The following is a 24,786-nucleotide window of genomic DNA, read 5'->3' on the forward strand; positions in this document are numbered from 1 at the left end:
TTCAATCACCAACTGACCGCAACTACACAAACGCCATCTACCTCAGACCACCACGGGTATTTACACAGACATCATAAATATCCATGCCCAGGCGGGATTCGAACCCACAGCCTTTTGGCTGGAGAGCGGATACGCTATCCACTTGGCCAATCAGGCTCTGATATATTGGAGAGCATACAAAGAAGAGTGTTAAAAATGATATCAGGATTGTGGAATACTGTGTATGAAGACAGATTGAGAATTTGCAGACAGGAGAAAAAGGGGAGATATGATTGAGACTTACAAACTTCTGAAAGAATCATACAGGATTTCAATTCATGAAAATTTTCAATTTATGGAGTGTGGGGAAAGGACGAGAGGGCATCCTTGGAAGCTGAGAATGAAGACCACTAAGAAGGGGGGGGTGAGGACTAGATTTTTCTCTCATAGGGCGGTGCGTAATTGGAATGGATTGCCATTGAATGTTGCGAGTGCAAGCAGTGTGAATGAATTCAAGAATAAGTATGTGGCCTCCCCCCGATCGATGAGTTTGACTCCCTGGAGGTCTCTCTTAATAAGAAAGAAAAATGCTCTTAGTGGGCAGTAGATGGCGTAGTGTGTATGTGGAATGTGGTGTAGACAGTACGTCATGTGGAATAGAGTACCCTCCGATGATGCGTCCTTTCACTCTATTCGGCACTTAATGCTAGACTTTTTTTGGAGATATCAGCTGATAATACCTGATACTGGTAGTACCTGGACACGCTACTGTAGTTGCACTAAATTCTTTCAATTTGTGTGTCAAGTACTTGTACTGCAATATTTTCTGGAAATTTATTACATAATTTGTTTTTGATGCACACTCAACAGAAAAACATTTAGTTCAAAATGATATTTCCCTACACTTCAGATTTACATAATTACCCATATCTGGGGAATGGAACCGACAGGAGGAATACAGATTTAAACATGTGCTATAACAGATACGAAAAGCAATATTACCCCCCCCCCCCCGTTATGACTTCTATAATTTGTTTTCTAGTAATTAAATGAATGTGTTGTATACTTTCCACGATATTTTGTTTTAGGTTTTTTCAGCATCCATTGTGAAGATTTCTGTAGAATAGACTTATTGAATTAAATAATTCAATTTCCTGTTTAAGAAAGAGTAGAGAGCAATTAACGTTCATTAAATATGCGGTTTATTGCAATTTTGATTCCACCTGTATTGTATTTTAGCTTTCTGGAGTGCTTTCTTTCCATTTCCATAGCAACAGTTTTGGGTGACCCATATTTTCTTACACGAGGTAGCAACAGACAAAATACTAAGAATAGTGCATTATCTACGTTAATTTGTGTGGTTACTGGAAATAGGTTAATCGTTTGTATATTAGTGTCATCTGTTTCTAGCATCACTCCCTTAATAATAGTAGTGGCTTATTCGGTGAAAAGTTCACCCCCCTTTTTTTTTCCGTAGAAGAGAATTTTATTTAGCGTCAAGTAAAGATTTGTCTCTTCTATACCTAAACTTACATCTACCCTAGATCTGTTTTTCTAAATTTTCCCTATTCATATACCTTACATTTCTTCAACCATTTGAAGATGGATCACTTATAATTAACACATATTACAAATCACAACACGAACGAGTGTACATAAAATCGCACATATGTTGACTCCATGTGAAGAGCAAAATTATATCATTTCGACTATAGAAAGCTCACTTTAATGTAATTTCTGATCTTTTTTTTTGATAGATGAAAATCCCGTTACATATGTAGCGGAAAACGGTGACGTAGCGTAAATATGTTGTACAACGTGCAATGTAGTAGTTAGGTTCGCTTTAATAGTTTTTGCGGAATCTAAACAATCAGCGAAAAATAGGCCTCGCCAACCAGTATATGTCGGGGCTTTCCATGTAGTTGAGGAGGATGATGGCTGCTACAATTTCACAATGTAAAGTTTTTTTTAAAAAAATGCATATTTGGACAATATCGGTACATTATGTCTTATATATTTCTATTATATACAAATTGCTAATTAAAATAGTTTAAAATCACGGATCAAAAGTTTTGAATATTATCCCCCCCCCCGTTGCGATAAAATAAGTTTTTTTTTAAAATTTTTTCTCAAGCATCAAGACAAACTGCGACCAGTTAAATTTAAAAAGGAAAGTTGACTTACTCGGAATTCAAGCTTTAATGTTATTTTCATACTAGTCAATTAAATGTTGGTTAGTTAAGCCAATTACTGTAATGACTAGTTCATTCCAAAATGTGTAAGATAATTCCATTTAAACAACTATCATAATTATAAGGAAAAGTCCCTGTCGCTATGGAGAGGTCACTTCTTTTTTCCCTGCTTTACTCGTTAGTACTTTAACTTCTGATTTAACGTAAACACCTAAGAATGTATATTTCGGCTGCCCTCTTCTTTTCCCTGTTACTACTTCCCTTCTAATATGTTTATAATCCATTCGTTACGTGTCCCACGAATTTCATCTTTCTATGATTGTCCTCAATGCTTGGCTCTTATTTCACGCTTTTCTTTCTGAAATTTATTCCTAGCAATATTCTCTAAGAGTAAATTTCAAACGCTTCAATTCTTTCCTAGTCCTCTGCTATTATAGTCACACAACTATATAAGAATATGCTTTAAACAAATGCTTTTATAATTCTTTTCCGTGTGTCTTATTTTACTTGTAATAATGGTCTCTTTTTTACTTTAATACTTCTTTTGCCATAGCAATTCTTTTGGATTTCCAATTTACATATTCGGTCTTGAATAGTTTCAAGATATAAACAGTTTTACTTGTTCAATATTCTTACGTCTGATCACTATTTTTATCTTATTTTGTTACTTTGATTGAACCTACCACTGTTATTTAAGTTTTTGTTGCATCTAAATCCATAATCAGATAAAACATCCATCTTAAAATTAGATAAAATTTTAAATTCCTTTTATTAGTCAAGAATCAGAGCTATCCCGTTCATTCTTTCTTTTATTAATTTCATTGCATTCTCTACAACTTAAACAAAAGGCAGCAATGCGCAACCTTGTCTTGCACTTTTCTTTATTTCTGAAGTTGTTGCTTCTTATCTCTGGCTTGTATACAATTTCTTAGTTTACTACCTCCTGTCTTCCAGTTTTTTTTTAATTTAATTTAATTTAATTTTTTATTTTTATTATTTGAAAAAAAGTTTATTCCATTTTATGTTATCAATGATTTTTCTAAATATACAAAAGCAATGTAGGTAGTTTTATGTGACCTTTGTAAAAGGTAAGGTTCTGTCTTAGTAATTTACTCACATTTTATAATAGAGCAATTGCCTAATTAGAGAAATGGCTACACCATGATACTACTGGATCTATTGGCAAGACAATTTGATAGAATACTGCATAAGAAAACCATCACATAAGTTTGAAGCAAATGGGAATGGTTGCAAGGCTGGTGGCATGGATAAGGGCATGGCCGACAGACATCAGATGGGGGTGTATGGTGGAATGGAATCAAAATGAATGAGAGTGACTAGTGGAGTACCCAAGGCTCTATGCTAGAGCCACTGCTTCTTAATTTGTATATTAATGATATAGTAGAAGATTTAAGGAGGTGGGGTATTCAGTTGGTTTACCAGTGATACCAAACTGGAAAGGCAATAGTTGATAAAGGTGATGTAGATATCCTACAAAATTTCAATAAATTAGCAGTGTGTGTGCATGTGCAAAGTACAACTATTAATTTAATAAAAAAAGGATTAAACTAAATTTATTATATTAATTTAATATTGCAAAATGTAAGGTAATTCACTTTGGGGATGAAAAGATTACATTCTATAAGACTGTTTCGGCCACAACTGCTACTGTGGGCAGATTTGGTCACCTGGATTTCTTGGAGATCAGAAAGTGAAGAGGAAGAGATGAGTGACCAAGCTGGTGGCAGGTCTGTGGAATAGGATAGATTGAGGGTGTGTGGGTTTTGTGGAGTTTGATTAATAAGCAGAGAGAGGACACGATGACAGTGCCATGGCAAAAGAGGCATCTGCCAAGGCCACAACTAGGTTTTGGGAGCAAAATGTTAAAAATAAATAAATAGATATAAAAGTCTGTTATTTTATATTGTATTTTTAAATTTTGGTAATATGTCACTTTAGACACAAATTCTGCAACACACTGCAATTCATTTTGAAGGGTTTAATAGTAAGTATTTTTCATATTGCATTTAGTAAAATTTAACTTGTTACATTTAAATTATTCAAAAGTTTTGTCATTTTTGGGTTAGGAGGCACAAGTTAGACACTTGTGATAGGTGCTTCATACTCTCGTTACTGTACTGCATGATGATATATAAGTTACTGAAGGGATTTTATATCTCTTCAGTAACTTGTAAAAGTTTACAATACATTAGTGGAGTGAGAACAATGGGTTAACCCCCCCCCCCCCCCGCAAGTTGTCTGAGAGTGTGGTTAGTAAGGGTGTGCGAAATTCTTTGCTTGGAGAGTGAAATGAGTGGAAAATAGATTTGCCAGAGATAGTGGTGTGCCCCAATGGTGAAGAAGTTTAAAGATAAATATGATAGGTATTGTGTAAATAATGGTTGTGGGTATCCTGCAATAAGTTTTGACTTCATGGAGATACCTGTATATAAAAAAAAAAAAAATATCCAAAATTTAAAATTTTTTTGAAAAAAACCCAAAAAAACTGCAATATATTTTTGTCCATAAACAACTTTTGAATTCCTTAAAGCTAGTTATTTTAAAAATATTAATGTTAAAAATTTTACTCTATTAAAAGAAAGTTTTTGATGTTTAGAATTTTTATATTGGAGGTATTTTCTAAATTAGCATTCAAAAGATGCATCAGGTTCAGTAATATTATTCATTTTGAAATATGTTCTTCATATGAGAAGTTTAATTTGTAAAGGTATATTGACAGTTTGATTAAACTTAAAGGCTTGCCTATTCTCATTTCTCTGACATGGTAAACATCTATTTGTACATTCCCCCCCCCCCACTTGGTTACAATGTAACCTGTACAGATCAGCCCTGCCATGGAATAATTCCAAAAATTTTTAAATTTTGAAGGTTCTCCAGAGGAGAGATCTGACAGATGATTGCTTCCTGACTCACTTGAACCTCCATTTGGGAGATGCATGCTTTCAGTTCTTTTCTATAGGTATACTTCTGTGAACACATTCTTTCTTACTAGACCTCAAATGGCTTGATAATGAACCATTTTATGGATTATCAAAACTTGAGTATTGCCTAAATTCAATGTTTGTACAATGAAACTTTGATGTTTGGAAAGAAATACCATAATATATCCTACTTAAATTATATAGAAACATAGTCAATGAATACAGCCTGAATATAATTTGAGTACGATATGTATTGGTATTTCTTTCCAAACATCAAAGTTTCATTGTACAAATTGAATTTAGGTGATACTCAGTTTTGATAATCCATAGTCAATGAGACTAGGTTATTTTTGAAGTGATGTTTTCCCATTTGTGCAGGACACTAGAATGTACAGTGGATTTGAAATTGGAAGTGATCACTATTTAGTCTTGAGCAGGATAAAATTGAAAATAATAAATCAACTTTATTCTTTTCAATATCATATTGAAAAGAATAAAGTTGAGCAGCTCTCAGATGCGAACTGTAGACTAAAATACACAGATTATTGAAGAAGAAATGAAAGAGCTTGAGAACAGGAACCAAACCTTGGAACTTCAGTGGCAAGCCTTGATGAAAATCCTGATTGATTCAGCCAGAGAGGCATGTGGTTAAACGGGAGAAAAAGATATCCTTCAAGTATGGAGTAATTGCTTCGAAAAATTGCTAAATGAAACAAGCAGTGATAGCACAGTGGTAAAAAAACACTCAAACAGGCATACAGTTAGGAATACATATCCATACTTGAAGTAGAAAAAGCCATCAAAGACTTGAAATGTGGAAAGGCAACAGGAGTAGATGATATTCAACCAGAAATGCTAAAGTATGGAGGTATAAAAGTCTTACAGTGACTGCACTTCATAGTTCAGATGGCCTGGACATAGGGACAAATTCCAGATGATTGGAGTAGAGCTCTCATAGTACCCATATATAAAATGGGAAATAAAACTCAATGCAAGAATTACAGAGGCATTTTCCTACTGAGTGTTCCTGGTAAGATTTATGCAAGTATACTTGAGAAACGGTTGAGAAGAATTGTGGAAGAAAAGGTTGGTGAAGAACAAGCTGGATTCAGGCCAAATAGAGGCTGTCAGGATCAGATCTTCACTTTATGAAAAATAGTTGAGAAATCATCGGAATATAACAAAGATCTATATTTAACCCCTTAACGCACCAATTAAAAATCAGAAAGCGGTATTTTTCTGCCAATTTGCTTTGGGCAAGGGTGATTTGCTGGATCAAATTCATATCATTTGAAAAATATAGAAATTGTTTTATTGGCTTGAAGTGTTTCCCTGCTTTCATCTTTTGAACTAAATAACCAATCTTGATCAGTATCCATGATAGGGTAATTAATATAACATAGACAATTTTTTATGTATATTTGGTTGTATTTATATGTGAAACCAAAATTCACGGTCACCCGTATTAACTAGGGTGCATGGAAAAAATTCAGTTTCTTGGACTAGAGTTAACTCGGTTGAGGGGTTAAGTGTTGTAGATCTGAAAACGGCATGTGATAAAGTGCCAAGAAAGAAGCTATTCAATATGCTATAGTTATATGGTGTCAATGGGGCATTATATCAAGCAATACTTCGTCTTTATTTGAGTTATAAATCAGCAGTTAGAATTGAAGGAAGTACAGAAGATGGTTTAATGTTAAATCTGGTTCAGACAAGGATGTGCATTATCCCCTCTGTTATTTATCATCTATTTGGATCACATTATAAAGGAAAGTGGTATTAAACATGATATCAAAATTGGAGATGTTGATGTCGGCCCTTTGCTTTATGCAGAAGATGTTTTACTTCTAAATAAATCTGCTACAAATCTGCAAGATTCCATGACTAAATTGAATAAATGTTGTAATTGATTTGGTATGAAGGTCAGCAATAAAAAGACAAAGACAATGAAAATAGGCAGAATCATTGAAAATGTCAACTGCATTGTGAACGGAGAACCTGTGGAACAAGTAAAACGTTTTGGCTTCTTAGGCATGATTTTTAGTGAAGATGGTAAATTAAATATGGAAATAGACAGCAGAATCAACAGAGCTGGTATGGTAGGAAGTCAATTGAATAAATTCATATAGAATAAGAGAGAAATTAGTCAAACACTAAATTAGCTGCATACAAGATGGTGTTCAAACTAGTTTTAACTTATGGATCTGAGAGCTGGATTAGAAGTAAAACACTTGACCAAAGACTAGAGACTGCAGATATGAGAGTCCTGAGAAAGATTAGAAGCGTAAACAGATGGCATCAATGGCAATATCATATTAAAAACGAGGATACGAGCAAACAACTTGACATTGTTAGCATCCAGGAATGCATTAGCAGAGCTAATTTCAGGTAGTATGGTCACTTAAACAGAAAGATTAGCAAAACAGGTGTTCTCTGCCAGGTTGGCAGGAAAACAACCCAGAGGAAGACCAAGATATAGGTGGATTGATATGGGACAAAGTGCCTTAGATGATAGAAATATAAGATCTGATAATGTTTTAGTCTTGACAAGTAACAGACTGATTTGGAGGATAATTGTAGATAGGAAGTTAGTAATGATGTAAATTTTTCATGTAGTACTATCATATCCTGTACACTCCTTGAAGGTACATGGTAGGAATTTGATGATGCTGTATTCATTTTATTAACTAGTGAGCATAATCTTTGGTCTTGTTCTTTTGAGATTAATTATTACAAAAATACAATCAAAAGCTGTTCAGTAATGTTATCAATTGGAAGGGAGTAAGCTGGTTGCAAATAACATTTGAGTAATGTCTTGATATTAACAATATCAGCAAATGCCATTGATCTAGCTGGCATGCTGCCTTTCATATCTCACCTCTAAGTTATCTGAGTGGACTGTAAACCCTGATTACTATTGCACCGAGTTGAATAAATTGTTTCCAGTACCACTTTTAAACTCCATATGTTATTTATGCAAAACATTTATTGCTATATAAGTTTGTATTTTTCTCTTGTGGAAGATTACACTTTTTTCGTAAATGTGTAACTTTTTTTACCCTTTCTCCTGAGCACCTATCTGACCAATATAACAAATTCCACGCAATATCTTGCAAAATCAAAGTCTCATCTACCTTTTAATGATGGTAGATGAGACTTTGATTTATAGCTTAGTGAATCACATGTTTAGAATTATGAAAGCAGCTTTGAATCTCAGGTTATTGTCTTAATTGTTTATGTAAGGTTAGAACATATTGCGAAGGGGGTTTTTAGCTGTAGGATGGGCTTCTGGATTTTTATATTGTTTTGTATCATTGTTTCAGAAATTTAGTGCATGCAAAACTTTTGGTATGATTCTATGAATATCTTAGGATAGTAAATAAATTTTTAGTGTTACCTGTGACACAGTAAAATGCAAACATGTAGACACTAAGGTTTAATGGAAGGAAGGTAAGATAGTGCCATTGCATAAGGATGGTAACAGACTAGAAGTGTCTAATTATAGGCCAGTCTGTGTATCATCAGTAGTTAAGATCTTGAAGAAAGTAGTGAGGGACCGTATACTGCATTGGGCAGATGAGGGCAATGTTATCCGTGAGAGTCAACATGGATTTGTGAATGGGCGCCCTTGTTTTAGCAATATGCTAGTCTTTTATAATAAAGTTACAAGAACATTAGATGAGGGAAAGGCATATACTGCAATTTTCTTTGCCTTGGCGAAGGCATTTGACAGGGTGCCACATGATAAGCTGATATTTAAGTTGCAGCACATGGGTTCTGGATGTCAGATTGGTCAACTGGATTCAGGATTGGCTGTCTGATAGGTATCGGAGAGTTGTGTATGGTGGAGCAGTTTCAAGGAGGCAAAGGGTTGCAAGTGGGGTCCCACAGGGCTCAGTACTAGGACCTATATTGTTTAACCTTTATATCAATGACATTGCCAGTGGATTGCAATGGGATATTCAGTTGTTTGCGGATGATGCGAAGCTGAGGAGGATTATTAGTAATAGTGCAGATGTGGTAGCCCTGCAAGAGGATTTGAATAAGCTAGATACATGGGCAAATGAATGGTGTCAGTTTAATGCAGCGAAATGTAAGGTCTTGAGGTTTGGGAAACATCGATGGGATGTGGCATTCTCTATGGGAGGAGTTATACTGGAGGAAGTAGGGGAGACGAGATCTGGGGTTGACGATTGATAGAAACTTGAAATTTAGGGGACATATTGCAAAGGTGGTGAAGGTAACACTGCTGCAATTATGAGAAGAACACTGACCTGCAGAGATAAAAGGGTTATCATTCCATTGTATAAGTCTCTGATCAGACCACACTTAGACTATTGTTCTCAGATTTGGTCCCCAGAATTTGAAGGGGATAAACTGTGGAAAGGATACACAGACGGATGACAAAGATGATTTCAGGACTGTACAAAGATAGTTTTAAGGATCAGCTGAGGGAATGTGGACTGCAGAGTTTGGTGGATAAAAGGAGAGGTGATATGATTGAGACTTTTAAACTGTTGAGAGGTGGTTACAGGGTTGACACTGGGGAATTCTTTTGCTTGGTTGAACAGCAGGAAGGAGTGATGACAAGAGGCCATCCCTGGAAGTTATGAAAGGAAACTGAGCAAGAGGGTGAGGAGTGGTTTCTTTGTGTGGAGGGTGGTTGAACCGTCGAATGCATTGCCTGATGGAGTGGTGAGAGCGAGAATGGTCAATGAGTTTAAGGAGTGGTATGATAGACTTTGTGTTTCTTAAGGGGGACCTCCCCTCGATGAATCTTGACGGACTTTATGTTCTTAGGAAGGACCTCCCACGACGAGTCTTTAGACTCCATGGAGGCCTGATTAATAATAATAATTACACTATTAAACTAAATTTTGATCGGTGTTCACTGATGATCTGGATTGTCAGAACAAATTTCAAATAAGAGGGTAACAACAATGGGTTTCAATAGACACAAGCCACATGCTGTAGTTCTTTAATATGGAAATCCAAGGCATGAGAATTTGGTCAAGCTATTGTATGTTAGTACTGTGGATAGGCAATAAGGAGCTTATTTATGTTTTGATCTGAAAAGTTGTGGGTTATATTCCTTGGAAAACATGTGAAAGACTGTTCCAGAGTGCATTAGTGGAAGTGATAAAGAGGAGAAATTTTTTTCTGTGGGTTTTGAGTTCTACTGTGAGAGGATGATGGTTAGTTGTTGCATGTGTGTGGATTTGAAAGAGTGGAGGAAATTGATGCCAGTTCTGATGAAGGGTAGCTATAGAAATATTCATAGAAGATTCAGACAGCAGAGACTCAAATGCCTGTGCAAAAATGAGTGGAGTGTATTAGTAAGAGAGAGGTTTGTCAATCAATCTGTGTTTTCTGTATAGAATCCAGTATCCTAGTGAAAACAGTATTCAATGATTGGGCAGATTTGTGATTTGTATAGGGTTAAGAGCTGTTCGGAGTTAAAGTAATTCCTTGAGTGAAAGAGAGCGTAATTTTTTTGAATGTGGAGGAGGCAATAGTTGATATGTTCATGCCAAGAGATTAGAGGTTATTCAGAGAAGGTGAATCTCATCTTGAATAGATTTGAGTAAGGGTAAGATTTGGAAGAACAAGATTCTTTGTTGTGGAAAAGAATATAGTGTTTTTCTGGCATTGAAGTTGATAGTGTTATCCAAACCCCATTGATGAATGCTTTGAAGATCAGAGTTTAAGGTAGTAGAGGTCAGATTTTGGAGGTTATGATTTGTGCTTTCAGGGTTTGTCAGATGAAAAGGAGTGTAATGTGCTGTCATCAGCAAAGCTGTACTGGATTAGTAGTCAGCTGGAGTAGATCATTTATGTATAGAAGGATAAGAGAACAAAGACGTGTGGGACCTTGGGGTTCCACAAAGAAGCTATCCACCATCACTCGAAGAGAGTGTCTGGCCAAAAGCTGGCTTCCCAATTGCAGAAATGATGGGACAGGCTCGAATGATGGGAGTTTTCCTAATAAGCCTTCGTGCCAAACTTGATCAAAAGTCTTGGAGAGATATCAAGAGCAACCACTTGAAATTTGCCAACCTTTTCGAAGTGTTTGTCCAGAGATGGATGATATAGGTTAGGAGATATCCCCCCTCCCCGTTGACAGTGATGGAATCCATACTGTTGGTCATTTATTAGATGAGTCTTCGGGGGGGGGGGTGTAAGAGTTGGCCATTGGTGTTCTTTCTGTTACTTGAGAGAAATTGGACAATCTTACAGTACAGTAGATTGCAAGAATGATGCGAGCAATAATTTTAGCTTTGTAACTAATAACGAGAAATACTTTCCCAATTATGGTTTAAGTTTGGGTAATGTAGTAGGGCACACTTTGAGAACACTCACTCACTCATAATGGCAGTAGTGTTTAGAAAAGACCAGAAGATCATGTTTCGCTGGCCACTCCAGTCTGTGCTAAACAAAGCTTCTTTATACATTATTGTTTCCCAAACTTTTAATACTCCTTTAAAAATTTTGGCAACACCATCTCCTTTCCCCTTATCACTTCAGGCAAAGACTATATATATGTGAGAAAGTTATTTCATTCAGTCATGAATAATTGTAATGTATTTAATTTTGTATAATTACATTATAAATATATATGAGACAATTTAATTATTGAATACAGTTTTAGTTATACGAATTCATTATACATACAGTAGAAGCAAATTGTGAAATTTAAATTCTTTATTAAAAAACATTACAGGATTAATATTATTTCTGTTGAGAAGTTTTAAATCTGGTTCTACTTATTTTCAGTCACATATAGAACTCCATGTCAAGAGAATTTTCTTTTTTTGTTTTGCGGACCACATGCACAGAATGCCCAACTTTGCAAAAACAGTATACTTCAGATACTTCACTGCTTTTTTTTTTTTTTCTTGTGACAAAATTGGATATTTCTTATTTGAGTGTAGCCAAATTGACATTGGTATCATATTTAGATTAACACCTGAAGCCATTTATAATAGTTCTTCTGACTATGAAAGGTACTTTGGTATTGCTTCATCACATATTAAATGGTTTGCTTGTCCATTCAAAGCTGTCGTCTAATTCAGGGAAATGCTCCTGAACATTCTTCTGCAGACTTCTAAATGCTCCTCATAATTTTTAGCACATCGTTATCACGTGAAGTGTAGAAATTCCATGTGCAAGACAAAATAGAAATTTCATCTTGTAATGACGGATGAAGATTGTTTAAATGAGAAAAGATATCTGCTATGTATGCTAATATACAAAGACCTTACCAGTCATGAAAAGTTTTCAGCTGAAAAGTTTCATAGACAATTTTACTTGATGCAGTTCAAACAGTCGACTTTTCCACAACTTTCGTGTGAAAAAAAGAAATGTATGATCACTCTTCATTTCATCACACAGCTTTAGACACAAGTTTGACTTTTGCAGTGTATGCCCTGGCAATATTTGTTGGAAACATAAAAGGTCATGTACTATTTTATTCGTTATCTCGTATCTGACAAAGAATTTCAAAATATGTGATATCACTGGATTCATAAGCTTAACAGTGCATAAGTGTCACTCTTGGATACGTAGCAACATTTGCTTTATATTTTGAACCATTTTTGTGAGTCTGTGGTTAATAGTGTTATATTGAGAGCTAAATATGACCTATAATTTTGCTTGCCTTACATCTAATCCTTGCTTGTGCCATTATTTTGGCTTTAGGTTTTAGTAATGTTTTGCCAAAGCCACATACTACATTGCTGCTATTATAAGTGAGCATTTGTTCAAAGAGTGCAGAAGTCCTACTACATTGCCTAAACTTAAACTGCTGTGACATGGCTTTTCTTCATGTAAAATTTGTGAGAGTCTTATCCTTATTAGTGCAGCTGTATTTTATTTTATTTATTTTTTAAATCTCATCTCACCATGTGTTGTATTATGCATTCTGCCATGCTGCTTATCTTTTGAAATTCATTATTATTCTACCAAGTCGAATTGTCTTTAGCTGATATATAATATTCAGATTGAACTATTTGATTTAATAGTTATTAAATGTTGTCTGCCTGTTTGTGTTCTAGTAGAGTACAAATGTAAAACATCTCTATTCCTAGCTATCAAAAAAGGGGGAAAATGAGTTTTTTTTTATTTTAACGTAACTAACAAAACTTGATCAAAAGTTTAATGTGAAATTAATGGATCTATAACATTGTGGTGATTACTAAACATGACATTAAAAAAAAAGGTGTGACAGCTAGTCTTCTGGTATGAGGTGATGTAGATACTGTGGAGAGGTTGAAAAGGAGGATGTTCAGCATATTGAGATTGGAATGTAGATTGCCAGGATGGCAGAGAATATGTGGACTTGTAGATTTAAGCAAACGAGAGAGAGAGAGAGAGAGAGAGAGAGAGAGAGAGGAGTGATATATTGATAAACCAGCAAACTTAAATGGTCATAGCATACTGCTTGATGGAATTGTTGCATTTTATACAAAGCAAGGAGAAGATGAGAGAGCATTCTTGGAGACTAAAAACGAATGTAATCAAATGGATGCGGCGAGTTTTTCTCCCATGATGGGATTAGAATGGTTTTACCTTTTGAGGTAAATGCAAGTAGTGTGAATAAATTCGAAAGGTATGACAGCTGGTGTTGAGCTGTGTAGCCTCTGATTGCCTGGTAATGTATATACAAATTTTTTAAAATTTGTTTTCCTGAAATATGATTTACTCATGTATGAAGAATGGTTTTACCTTTTGAGGTAAATGCAAGTAGTGTGAATAAATTCGAAAGGTATGACAGCTGGTGTTGAGCTGTGTAGCCTCTGATTGCCTGGTAATGTATATACAAATTTTTTAAAATTTGTTTTCCTGAAATATGATTTACTCAGTAATCTCTTTACAGAGGTTACAGCAGTATACTAGGTAATGGTGCAGTGTGACTTTTGCTGTCCCTTGTGCTGGTAAACCACAAAAATAAATCACCTAATCCTTTGAAATTTGCATGGCTATTGAGTGTATATTTTCACAGAGGAAGACAGAGGTATCCCCACATTCTTGCAATGGAGGGGAGATGAAACCCAATTTCAGGAATCAGGTGTTCATGATTAATTTTCTGTGATGATTCTTTTAACTATGGGAACTTAAATAATTACTAATTTGACAAAGTTCATAAACAATTTTGAGTAATTTTATGAACAAGGCTTTGAATTTGCTTGTTCAGTTGTTTACTAATAATTCTTACTAATTTTATAGTATAACGAAGTGGACCATGATAACAGGGGATTAAAAAAATATATATTGACTGAGATGGTTCCATCAGTAAGTTAGAATGGTTGATAAATCTATGCTGTTAATTCCTTCCTGTCCACTTTTTTTAAACACTTCTGAAAATAGTTCTATCCACATGATTGTTACTTTATAAGCTGGTTAATTCAGGATAAATTGCTTTTATTCAATTAATTTAATCTGAATTTCATCAAATTCAATGAACTTCTGTATTTTCCCATAAAAAAAAATGTGGTGATTAAGCCTTTTCTCTTGATAGGTATCAGCAGAAGATGAACATTGTATTATGTATGATTTTTGTGGAGATGGTGATTATGGTCCTGTTTCATGTTCTTATAATGGATCGGCAAAACTTCTGGAGGATGCTGCATCCCTTCAAAGATTAAATGAATTATGTCCAGAACTAACTGAAGGTAAGTATTGTTTCAGTGGTAAACAATTTTTAAATTATGATCATTGTAATTTATATGAAGATGGCTCAAAGTGGGTTAGAATTCTGGTTTAAAATTCTGACCACCTAATTTATCTGATAATTGCAGAAATGAAACCAGTCAGACTTCATATCATGACTGGAATGGCATATTTGTTAGTAAGCACTACATTTGAAGAGAATGAATTAACTTGAAGTCTCCTCTCCTATGGACTTTGTTTTACAGGGAGAAAAAAAAGTCAGCTGAGAATAGTTTCAATATTGCATTACATGGTCTTTAATCTGCTATGAATAATTTAATGATATATTTTTTTTTTTAGCCGTTAAAATATAAGGCTAAACATAACAAAGTTGTTGTACAAGTTACTGCTGTTATTCATGACTTGTGTCATTCTTAATGTCAATAATTTTAGAAATGCAGTAATTACATCTTAAACAAACATGTCAAACTGGCTTTCTCTTTGAATATAGTTTTTATTAGTTGATATGATCTTCCTGTTGTGGTTAAATAACCTGTCTTCCTATAAACTACTTCTAGAAATGACAGGATGGTTTTTTGACAGTTCACCAATCTAGAAATGCTGTTCTAGAACAAACATATTTCCAGTAACGAGTTCTTGTTCAGGATTGATTAATCATCTCATCTAAAGGTCTTGCCAATATCCAGGTCATAGTGGGATTGGAACCCATGGCCTGTAGGCTGGTAGGGAGAAAAGGAAGACTGAAGTAAAATTACTTCAGTTCTCTACCATAGTATATACTGCAATTCACAAGTCGTAATGTCTAGGATAGTTTGATAAAAATTAAAAAAAATCTCTATCCGGGGACTTAGTCACTTTGCTAATAGTTCATTTTTTACACCACACATCAGCACCTTCATAATGCAATCATAAGGACATTGTGATTGCCTTTCAGTTGGATGTGTTTTTCCAGTTCAGTCCATGATTTGAGGAACTTTTAGTTCATTTCATGGACAGTGGGTTAGTCACTCTCATATAGAAGGGATAAAGTTTTTCCTTCCAGGAACTTGGTTTTGATCTTATAAGTGACTATTAAAAAAATGGTCTCCTAACCATAGCTTTTCTCCATAATTTCAGTATAGCATTCACCTGATACTAAGAGTTGTGCTTACCAAGTAAGTTTCATTATTCTCTTGCTTGTGCAAATATCTTATTTCTCTACAGTATTTACAAGAATCCTCTTACTGCATTCTTCTAATATAGATACTTAATGTTTTTACACTAAAATTCACAAATTTACTGTAGGCTGAAATATATCAAATAAGTGAGTTTTTTTTTTTTTTTAAGTAGGAATCAAACCTTAGATTAACAAAACATGAACACAGTGATTCATCCAGGTTGGCATCTGGCCAAAGTTGTTGAAGGATAATAATCAGTGTTTTCTGCATAATTCACCATGTCGTCCTCACAATCTTAGCAAAATGTCCACGAAATTTTAAGTTTCTATCCACCACAACCTCAAAATCCTTCATCTCTTCCACCTCCTCCAAAATATCCGTATCAATCCTATACTCTGCATCCCATCTTTGTTTCCCAAATTTTAAGACCTTATACTTTGTAACATTCAACTGAAGTCCCCATGCACTTGCCCATTCAGATGGTCTATTTAGGTCCTCTTGCAAAACTACAACATCTGCTCTACTTCTCATAATTCTCTTCAACTTTGCATCAGAAAACAATTCTTATATCACCATTTAAGCTCTTCCAATGTTCAGCTACAAATTTTTTATTAATTATTTTGTAAATTTTATTAATTAGTTTGTAAACAAACTAAACCCAGGGCCCTGTGTTTAATTTGTTTACAAACAAATTAAACACAGGGCCCTGGGGCACACAACTAATGACTTTCCTCTTCTGGGATATCACTTGCCTATACACAACCTGCTATACCTATCAGACAGCCAAGCTCCAATCCAATGCACTGATCTACTATCTAACCCTATCTGTTCCAATTTAACTACTAATTTGTTCCGAGCTAATCTATCGAAAGCCTTTGCAAAATCTAAATATATTATTGTATATGCATCCCCCCTTGTCAAATGTATTAGTCACCTTGTTATAATAAGTAAGCAGATTACTAAAACACAATCTTTCTTTAGCAAACCCATGCTGTCCATTAAACAGAATTCTACTGCTGTCCACTCAGTTCTGAATCCTTGTCCTCAATAGTTTCTCCAACGCCTTGATCACAAGACAATCAGATTGGCCTATAATTCGAAGCCTTAGTCCTATCACCCCTTTATGAAGCGGAACAATTTTGCCATCTTTCCATTCCTTTGGGACATGGTCTAATCTAAGACTCATGTTGAAAATGTATGTTAAAGATGTTAACTCCCTGTAATATTCCTTCAAGGCATGGTGATATACTATGTGGTCCCATGGCCTCGATGACATCAAGTTTACTCAATTCCTCATATAACTCCTGCTCACTCATCATCAGTGCCTCCCCCCCCCACCTCCAATGCAAGTTCTGCATTGTTACAATCACAAGGAAGAAATACTTTAATGAACTGCTTATTTAACACTGCTACAATATCCTCCTATTGCCATGATATATCATCAGTGTTTATATCATTCTCTAATTATGACTGAACATCATCCTCTCATAATCATTCTTCCTTCTGCTGGCCACATCAAAAACTCCCTAGGATTTCTTTTAGCATCATTTGCTAACTGCTGCTCATATTGCACTTTTGTTACCCCTTACTAAATGAGTCACTTTCCTTGCTTGCTCACTGCTCATGTAACTGATCTCCACTCATCTTGTGCTGCCTCCACAATGCCTTTTTCTTCCAGATTGCATACTTTACCTCTTCAGTCATCTATTTTACACCTATCTTATTTAATCTCCTGACCTTTGGAATGCACTGTCATTGCCTCTGCCAGATAATTCCTAAATAGAGACCAAGCAGCATTGATTTCCTTCCCATGCAATTTCTCATTCCATGATATTGCTGCAAGCTTCCTCCTGAGTTTGCCATAATCACCTGCCATAGTAGCACATGTAAGCCTCTCCCACAAAAGGCTTATATGGCTGGTCACTACACAAGTGATCACTTCATGGTCACTTTCACCAACTGGAGGAAGATATGACACTTCATTTACAACAATACCTTCTGATGAGATAATCAAATCCAAGACCCTCAATCCATGTGTGGCCTCTGTTACATATTGCTTAAGGTAGTTATCCCTTAAAAATTCAAGAAATTCACTTTGATTACTGACTGTCATCATTCACTTATCATCATTCCAGTCTGTTACCATAATTGAAATCACCCATAATAATCAACCTTTTCTTATTAGCCAGACCAATTTGTCCAAACATTTCCTTCTCACTACCTTCCACGTTACCAGTTCTATAGCAACACCCTACTAAACATTTCATCTTGTCCACCTCCACTTCACACCTTACTGCTTCAAAACCACTGTCAGTGTTTGTTCTTGCATCTCCATCCTAGATGGGCACAACTCCTGCCATCATCAATAACATTTCTCTCTTTTGCAAAAGACTACATATCCCTCCATCTCTATTCATGACAGAATGTCATCCTTATTCAATTAGTTTTTGGTCGAATGAACTCTGTCAATGCTACAATTTCATTCCACTTGTTTTGAATACTTCTATCATTTGTAAACATACTCACTAGCTCATTTATGTTTCTATAACAGGTCTCACTAATCCCACTCTACACTAAATGTCCTTTGACATTATTCCTTACACTCTTCCCCCCTGTCCATTCCTGTCTATCATCACTGATATTACACCCTTCCCAAGACCTAAATGCCATCTCCACATCATTGAGTCTTAATCCTTTCTTGCGCACTTGCTCATCTACTCCTGAAACCATCATCTGCACTTTTCATGCAGTGTCCTCTTGTCCACCCTGACCTTTTCTTGTCCACTCTGTGTTCCTTCTGTCTTATTCTCTCTGCTCGCACCACTTGATTCACAAACTTGCCTTCCTTACTCACATGCTTTTCCACAACACCTTGCTTCATCAGGTCTTACATTCATTTCATTCTCTCTTGCAGTAACAGTTTCTCCAACTGACTTACAGCAAATCTATTTAAATGTAGCCCATCTCTTTTTATATGGCTCTGTCTGTCCCTACATCCCACACATTCACAAAATGAACTCTTTTCTCCTCGCACAACTCTGCTGTCATACCACTCAACATCTTTGCTCTCCTTCTCAATTCATCAATATCATACCTGGGCAATACACTTGACTACCTACCACACCTCTTGCATTCTCCTTGCAGCCTCACAACATCCCTGCTTACATTCTTATCAGGCAGATCATTGTGCCAACTACTACCAACTCTTTTGCTTACGTATTCCTCTTATCCAATGCTTCTACCATGCTGCTCATTCTTCCTCCCAAAAAACCTTTTCATTCACTTATCATCAAATCTCCATACATTGCCACTCTCAGATCATTCGATAATTCTTTCAAATCTTTCATCCCATTCTTCCTCACATTCCCATGCAAATCCATAATTCTCCTCAGTTTATTTCTCATACCTTAATCTCTTGCCTTGTCTTTGCTAACTCTGCTTTCATATCTTGAATTAATTTTTCAGTGCTATTTACACAAATAACATTTTCACTACCTTGCATGTCCACTGTCCTACCGCTAACTCACTACTGGCTCTCATACTACTTACTGCTGCTAACTCAGTCATCTATGCACACTGTCTCGCTAATCAACATCGCTAACTCTTCGTGACTTTCACTTGCTGTCGTACCATTGCTGCTCAAGTACTCAGTCATACCAACTTTGCTTGCTCCTGCAGCTACATCCACAATCTTTTGCTTGTTATTGCTTACATTCAACATCTCATAATCCATAAGTGTGCTGAACTTCTTACATACCCAAACTGTCATCTCTTATTTTTTTCCTCTTCACATAAATATCTGTAATCTCTCTCCAAGCATATACTACATTTGTGGCTTCTTGCCTTTTCGAGAAATCCATGGCACTTGTTTTTTTGCAGCATCTTGCATTTTACTGCCATTTCACTTGCATGCAAGAAACAAACAAACAAAAAAAAAAAAAATACAGAATTAACTACACTGAACACTGCCTACCAATCGCAACTATCATACAACAATATTTAAAAACAAACTATCACGAACGGCGCACACAATTTCAAAATTTAAACTTCTTTTCACAGCTTTCTCTTCGCCACCTAGTGGCAAAACAAATTCTGACAATTTTTGTTAACTTTAGTGAAACAGTGCTGATACTCAGTAGAGATATGAGTTGGAGGATACTACTCATACATCTCTTTTATGATCTGTCCTTCACTATGCATTTGATATTGCTCCTTTGGAACATTTCCTGATCACCACCTGTATGCTCTTAACCTCTCTTCCACATTCTTATGCTTTGTTACTGTTTCATGCTGCCTTCTTTACCTGCTGTGTATTTCTGCATATATCCCTTAAATAAAAATTCCTTGTTTGGAAAATTCCCAGGTTATGACCAAGTTATCTTTTCAGTTGGAGGTGGCATTGGCCTGCCTTGTTTTATCAGCAAATCCTCTATTACCAGATCCATCACTCAAATTGGTTCCTTCATGATATTCTGTCAAATGAGTTATTACCTATAAATTTCATTTGTTTTCTCTTTCCTGACTGTCCCTGTAGTTTGCTTTTATATAATATCCCTTATAATAATTACTAGTTTTGCACTCATTATGCTAATCTACTGTTCAAGTTATCCACATCCTCTGTTACACCTCTTTCTCCTGCCTGTAGCAGGAACAGACTGTTTTATTCTTTTGGCCACTTTTGGTTACATTAGGTAACCTCAGATGCACTGCCCTCTGCATCTCTACCATCCTATTGAATTCATTTTTGATAGTTTGTCTATCATTAGCAAAATCTATTTTCTCTATCATCCTTGAAAATACTATACCTTTTACATTTTGACTCTTCTGTGAATGAAGTTAGTCTTGCTAATGCTTATAACTTTTGGCCAAATTATATTAACTAGTGCTCTATTTCATATGCTTCTAGTATTAGCATACTGCAAATTTATGTATCTGCCCACTCAGTTTAGACACCTGAGATGCTATGTGTTTTGAATATTCTCCTATTTATCATTTTGAGTGGCTGCACCTACTAATTTGTTCTCCTCATCCCCTCACAAAGCTAATTTCAGTTGATTTAGGTGAGTGAACTGAACAATTTTCTCCAGACATAAACTCTAAATCTGTTTAAGTACAATCTATTTGCTTATACAACTCTTTCCATTCATCCAAATTCACTCCACACATTCATAAGCTTGCTTGCCATTCCAACCTGTGTCACCTACATGCTTATTTGCAATAAGTCCTTAACTTGCATCTGTCCTATAGCAATGATCTCAACTTTTAGGTCTTCTCAATCAGCAGCAGATTCTGTTGTTAACATCTTATTTAGCACAAGTGACCTTTCCTTGTTTCTGTTAGCTCCCCTTTCTAATGACATATTTATCTACTTAAATACCTTTTTTGAAAAGAAGTTTACTTCATGTTCAGCACTAAATACTTTGGCTACTCCTTCCTTCCTTTCCATTATCCTCCTAAGTTATTTAGACGGGTCTGATTTTCTTTAGTGTTGCTGAAAAAGAATATTAGTGATATCGTTCATTGTGATTCTTCTGTAATTCTTTTGCTCATTTTGTCTAGTTTCCATTTATTTCTATTATTACAAAGCCTGTTTTTTCATTTTCATGCTTGAGATTGTTCCAGTACTGCCTTTTTAATGTTTGTTCAGTTTCCTTTATGAACATAATAAATGTGTATATATACACGCACATGTGTATACATGCACTATTTACCAAGAAGTGTCTGGACACTTCAACAATTTACAGTTGAAACCAGCAGGCAAAACCCTAATATCAGATATGTCTTCCTTTTGACTTTGATTACCTTCTGCACCCTTTGAGTGAGGCTTTCCACCAATGTGTGGCAGACATCAGGTAGAATTTGTCTGCATTTCTCCGTTAAAGCAGCACTCAGTTCTTGATTTGTTGCTGGACGTGCTGCTCTGGACCTTGATTGCCACTCCATTTCATTCCACAGGTGTTTGATGGGGTTGAGGTCAGGACTCTACACAGGCCAGGTCAGTCCTTTTAACACCTATCTCTTGATGCCATTGCAGTGTTGGCCTCACCTGATTATCCAGAATATCAAGGTATTGAGCTGCCTTAATTGAATCACGGACAATGACCAGTGGTCCTACTCCCAACCAGCTGAATGCTATCCACACCATTACTCCTCCACCACTAAACTTTACTATGGGTACAACACAGTGGTAACAAATGTTCACCAGGCTACCTCCACACTCTCACCCTGCCATCAGACTGGAAACAGGTTAACCTTGATTCATCTCTCCAGAGTACTGTTTTCCATTGGTTGATTGTCCAGTTCACATGCTTTTTGCACCAGGCCAAATGAGTCATCTTGTTCATTGTTGTGTTGTTTGGCTTGTATGGTGCTGCTCTTCTGTGCAAACCCAGTAAATGGAGTACCGTACTTTTCGTACCCTATTAGTGCCCCCCATGGTGTTATTGGTGCTCTAGAACTCATCACAGATCGTCTGTGCCGAATGTGGCTGGTATTTGCATGCCACCTGTTTTAACTGTCTCTGTCGATCATTTTTGGTCTGGGTGTTTTTCTGCACTAGTGATGTAAGAATGTCTCCATTTGTTGATCACATTGTCAACTGTTAATTTTGGATGCTCCATTTGAGCTGCAATGGCATGTGGACTTCTCACCAATGTGAGAGCCCACGATGACATTTTTCTCTAAGTCGCAGAGTTCACTTTGTGTTGCCATACCAACTGTATTCAACTGCTGAGATGAAATATTGCTTCCTATTATCTGTACACCGGTTTTTTTGTTATTAACAATCCTGGAATGTTCCATAACTAACAGGGGTGTCCAAACAGTTATTGGTAGATTGTGTGTGTGTGTGTGTGTAGTTGTAATATTTCAAACTATGTAGCACTTTAATGTATTCAACTGTTCTGTATTTATTACAGGTGATAAAGTTTATACATGCTGTTCTCCAAAACAAATAGAGAAACTTTCAACTGATCTTCAAATAGCAGAAACTCTAGGAATTAGTAGGTGCCCATCATGTTTACTAAATTTTAGGAAAAATTTCTGTCAGTTTACTTGTTCTCCTAAACAATCACTATTCATGAAAGTGAAGAATATAGAACTGTCATCTGATGATGTTCCTATAGTTGCTGAATTAAATTATTTTATGTCTGAAAGGTATGTGTATAATACATTTTTCTCAGTAAACTTAAAACCATTTCTACATTCTTACATTTAGTTTTTGAAACCCAGTTTTTAATTTCCTAAAGTCTTATTTTAATGGAATCCACTCCAACATTGTTTAGCATGAAAAAAAAAAAAATCATAGAAAAAGACCAAGAGATTGTGTTGTTGTAGTTATTGCATGGGTACAACCATGGAGTCCTATGACTGAAGGTGTGAGACCTAAACTGTAATTAGGAATGAGAGCTTTAGAACACTGAAATGTAAGAGCTGATCAAATCAAAGCTGAATAAGAATAAATAAACTAATGTTGGAAAAAGGCTTTGGAATGGGTCATGATCTTGTGGACAAACTTAAATTTTGGATAATATTCATATCTGTTGGTAATTTTCGGTATTGAGACCACATTATGATGTAACTAAAGATCTTAATAAAAATAAGCAATTAAAACCCGGCAAGTTTTTTAAGTTGTAAGACTTGCATCATTAGGAGTACAAAAAAGTTTTATGCAACAAAAGCCTATTGACAATTAAGTACACACATTAGATTTTTTTGATAACTTCACAACTGTTAAATATAATTGATAATTCAGAATAAATGGTAAATTCATTACTGTATGTGTGTTTAAACATCGCTATTTGTTATTGCGTTTGGTATCGTGTGTTATATCATAGGTCTGTGGCAGTTAAATTTTTGAAAGCAGACCATACTTGATGTAAAATTGAGCCTTGATTTTCAACATCTTTTTCATGTTCAGACATGTGGATCTCTCTCTCAACCCTCCTGTTTGGCCTACATAAATGCCAGAAGAGCAATTGATCTTATAAAATGGCTGCTTTTTTTCATGGGATGTGAAGGTTTTGGTGGATGTAGGAATCTTGATATATTTTGTAAAGGTTAAAAAGCCACTTTTATGTTGGACTTGCATAGTAACACAGCTACTTTATCCTTGACATTCTTGATGTAAGGCAGTGTGATTGCATTCTTGAAATCTTGTTTATTTAAGGGTTATAGGAGATGTATTAAGACTTTCTCTGATCATCTTGGATTCCTAACCATTGAATGTGAAATTCTGTTTCAGCTAGTGCAGTTCTTTATTCCTTTAAATTGAAGTTCTTGATATACGCCAGTTCTTGCTGGCTGAGTGGTTAACGTATCCACTCTCCACCCAAAAGGCTATGGGTTCGAATCCTGCCATGGGCATGAATGTTTGCTATTGTCTGAAAATACTAGTTGTGATGGTGGGTAGTAGATGTCATTGATGTAGATGATGCTGCTTGCCATAGTTGGAGGATTGAGATGGAAAATTGTTGAGTAGGCACCTGTTGATGATGAGTCTTTGGACTCCTTGGAGGTGTTACATAATAATGATATTGTATGCTATGTCTCGCAAAGTTTTAGTTATCCCTATCTTTTATAATGGATGGTGGTGTGAAGTGGCATTTAAAAATCCTCCTGTTGTGGTAGGTTTTTTGTATACATAAAAGGATAACCTTTTTTCCTCTTTGTTTACTTTGACTTGAATATCAAAGAATGGTAATTTTTTGTGCTGTTTTAGTTCAAGAGTGAATTTTATATTGGGATGTAATTTGTTGAGATAATCTTTGAAAGTAATTAACTTATCCACTGTTCCTGACCAAATAATGAAAATATCATTGATATTTTTTTTGATATTTTTTTGAATGC

At 35.6% G+C, this 24,786-nt stretch overlaps 1 protein-coding gene across 1 annotated transcript in view; it reads left to right on the forward strand.

The window, feature by feature from the left end:
* Positions 1-24,786, forward strand: part of LOC150106928 (NPC intracellular cholesterol transporter 1-like) — a 920,722-nt gene that overhangs the window by 93,882 nt on the left and 802,054 nt on the right. The window contains exons 2-3 of the mRNA XM_090393507.1: positions 14,631-14,784; positions 22,857-23,094. Coding sequence (XP_090249633.1) covers positions 14,631-14,784; positions 22,857-23,094 — 392 coding nt within the window. The remainder of the gene's footprint in view (positions 1-14,630; positions 14,785-22,856; positions 23,095-24,786) is intronic.

The sequence above is a fragment of the Typopeltis vanoorti genome, chromosome 5 (assembly GCF_054136105.1).
Source record: "Typopeltis vanoorti isolate ZY-2024b chromosome 5, IOZ_Tvanoo_1.0, whole genome shotgun sequence".
Classification (NCBI taxonomy): domain Eukaryota; kingdom Metazoa; phylum Arthropoda; class Arachnida; order Uropygi; family Thelyphonidae; genus Typopeltis; species Typopeltis vanoorti.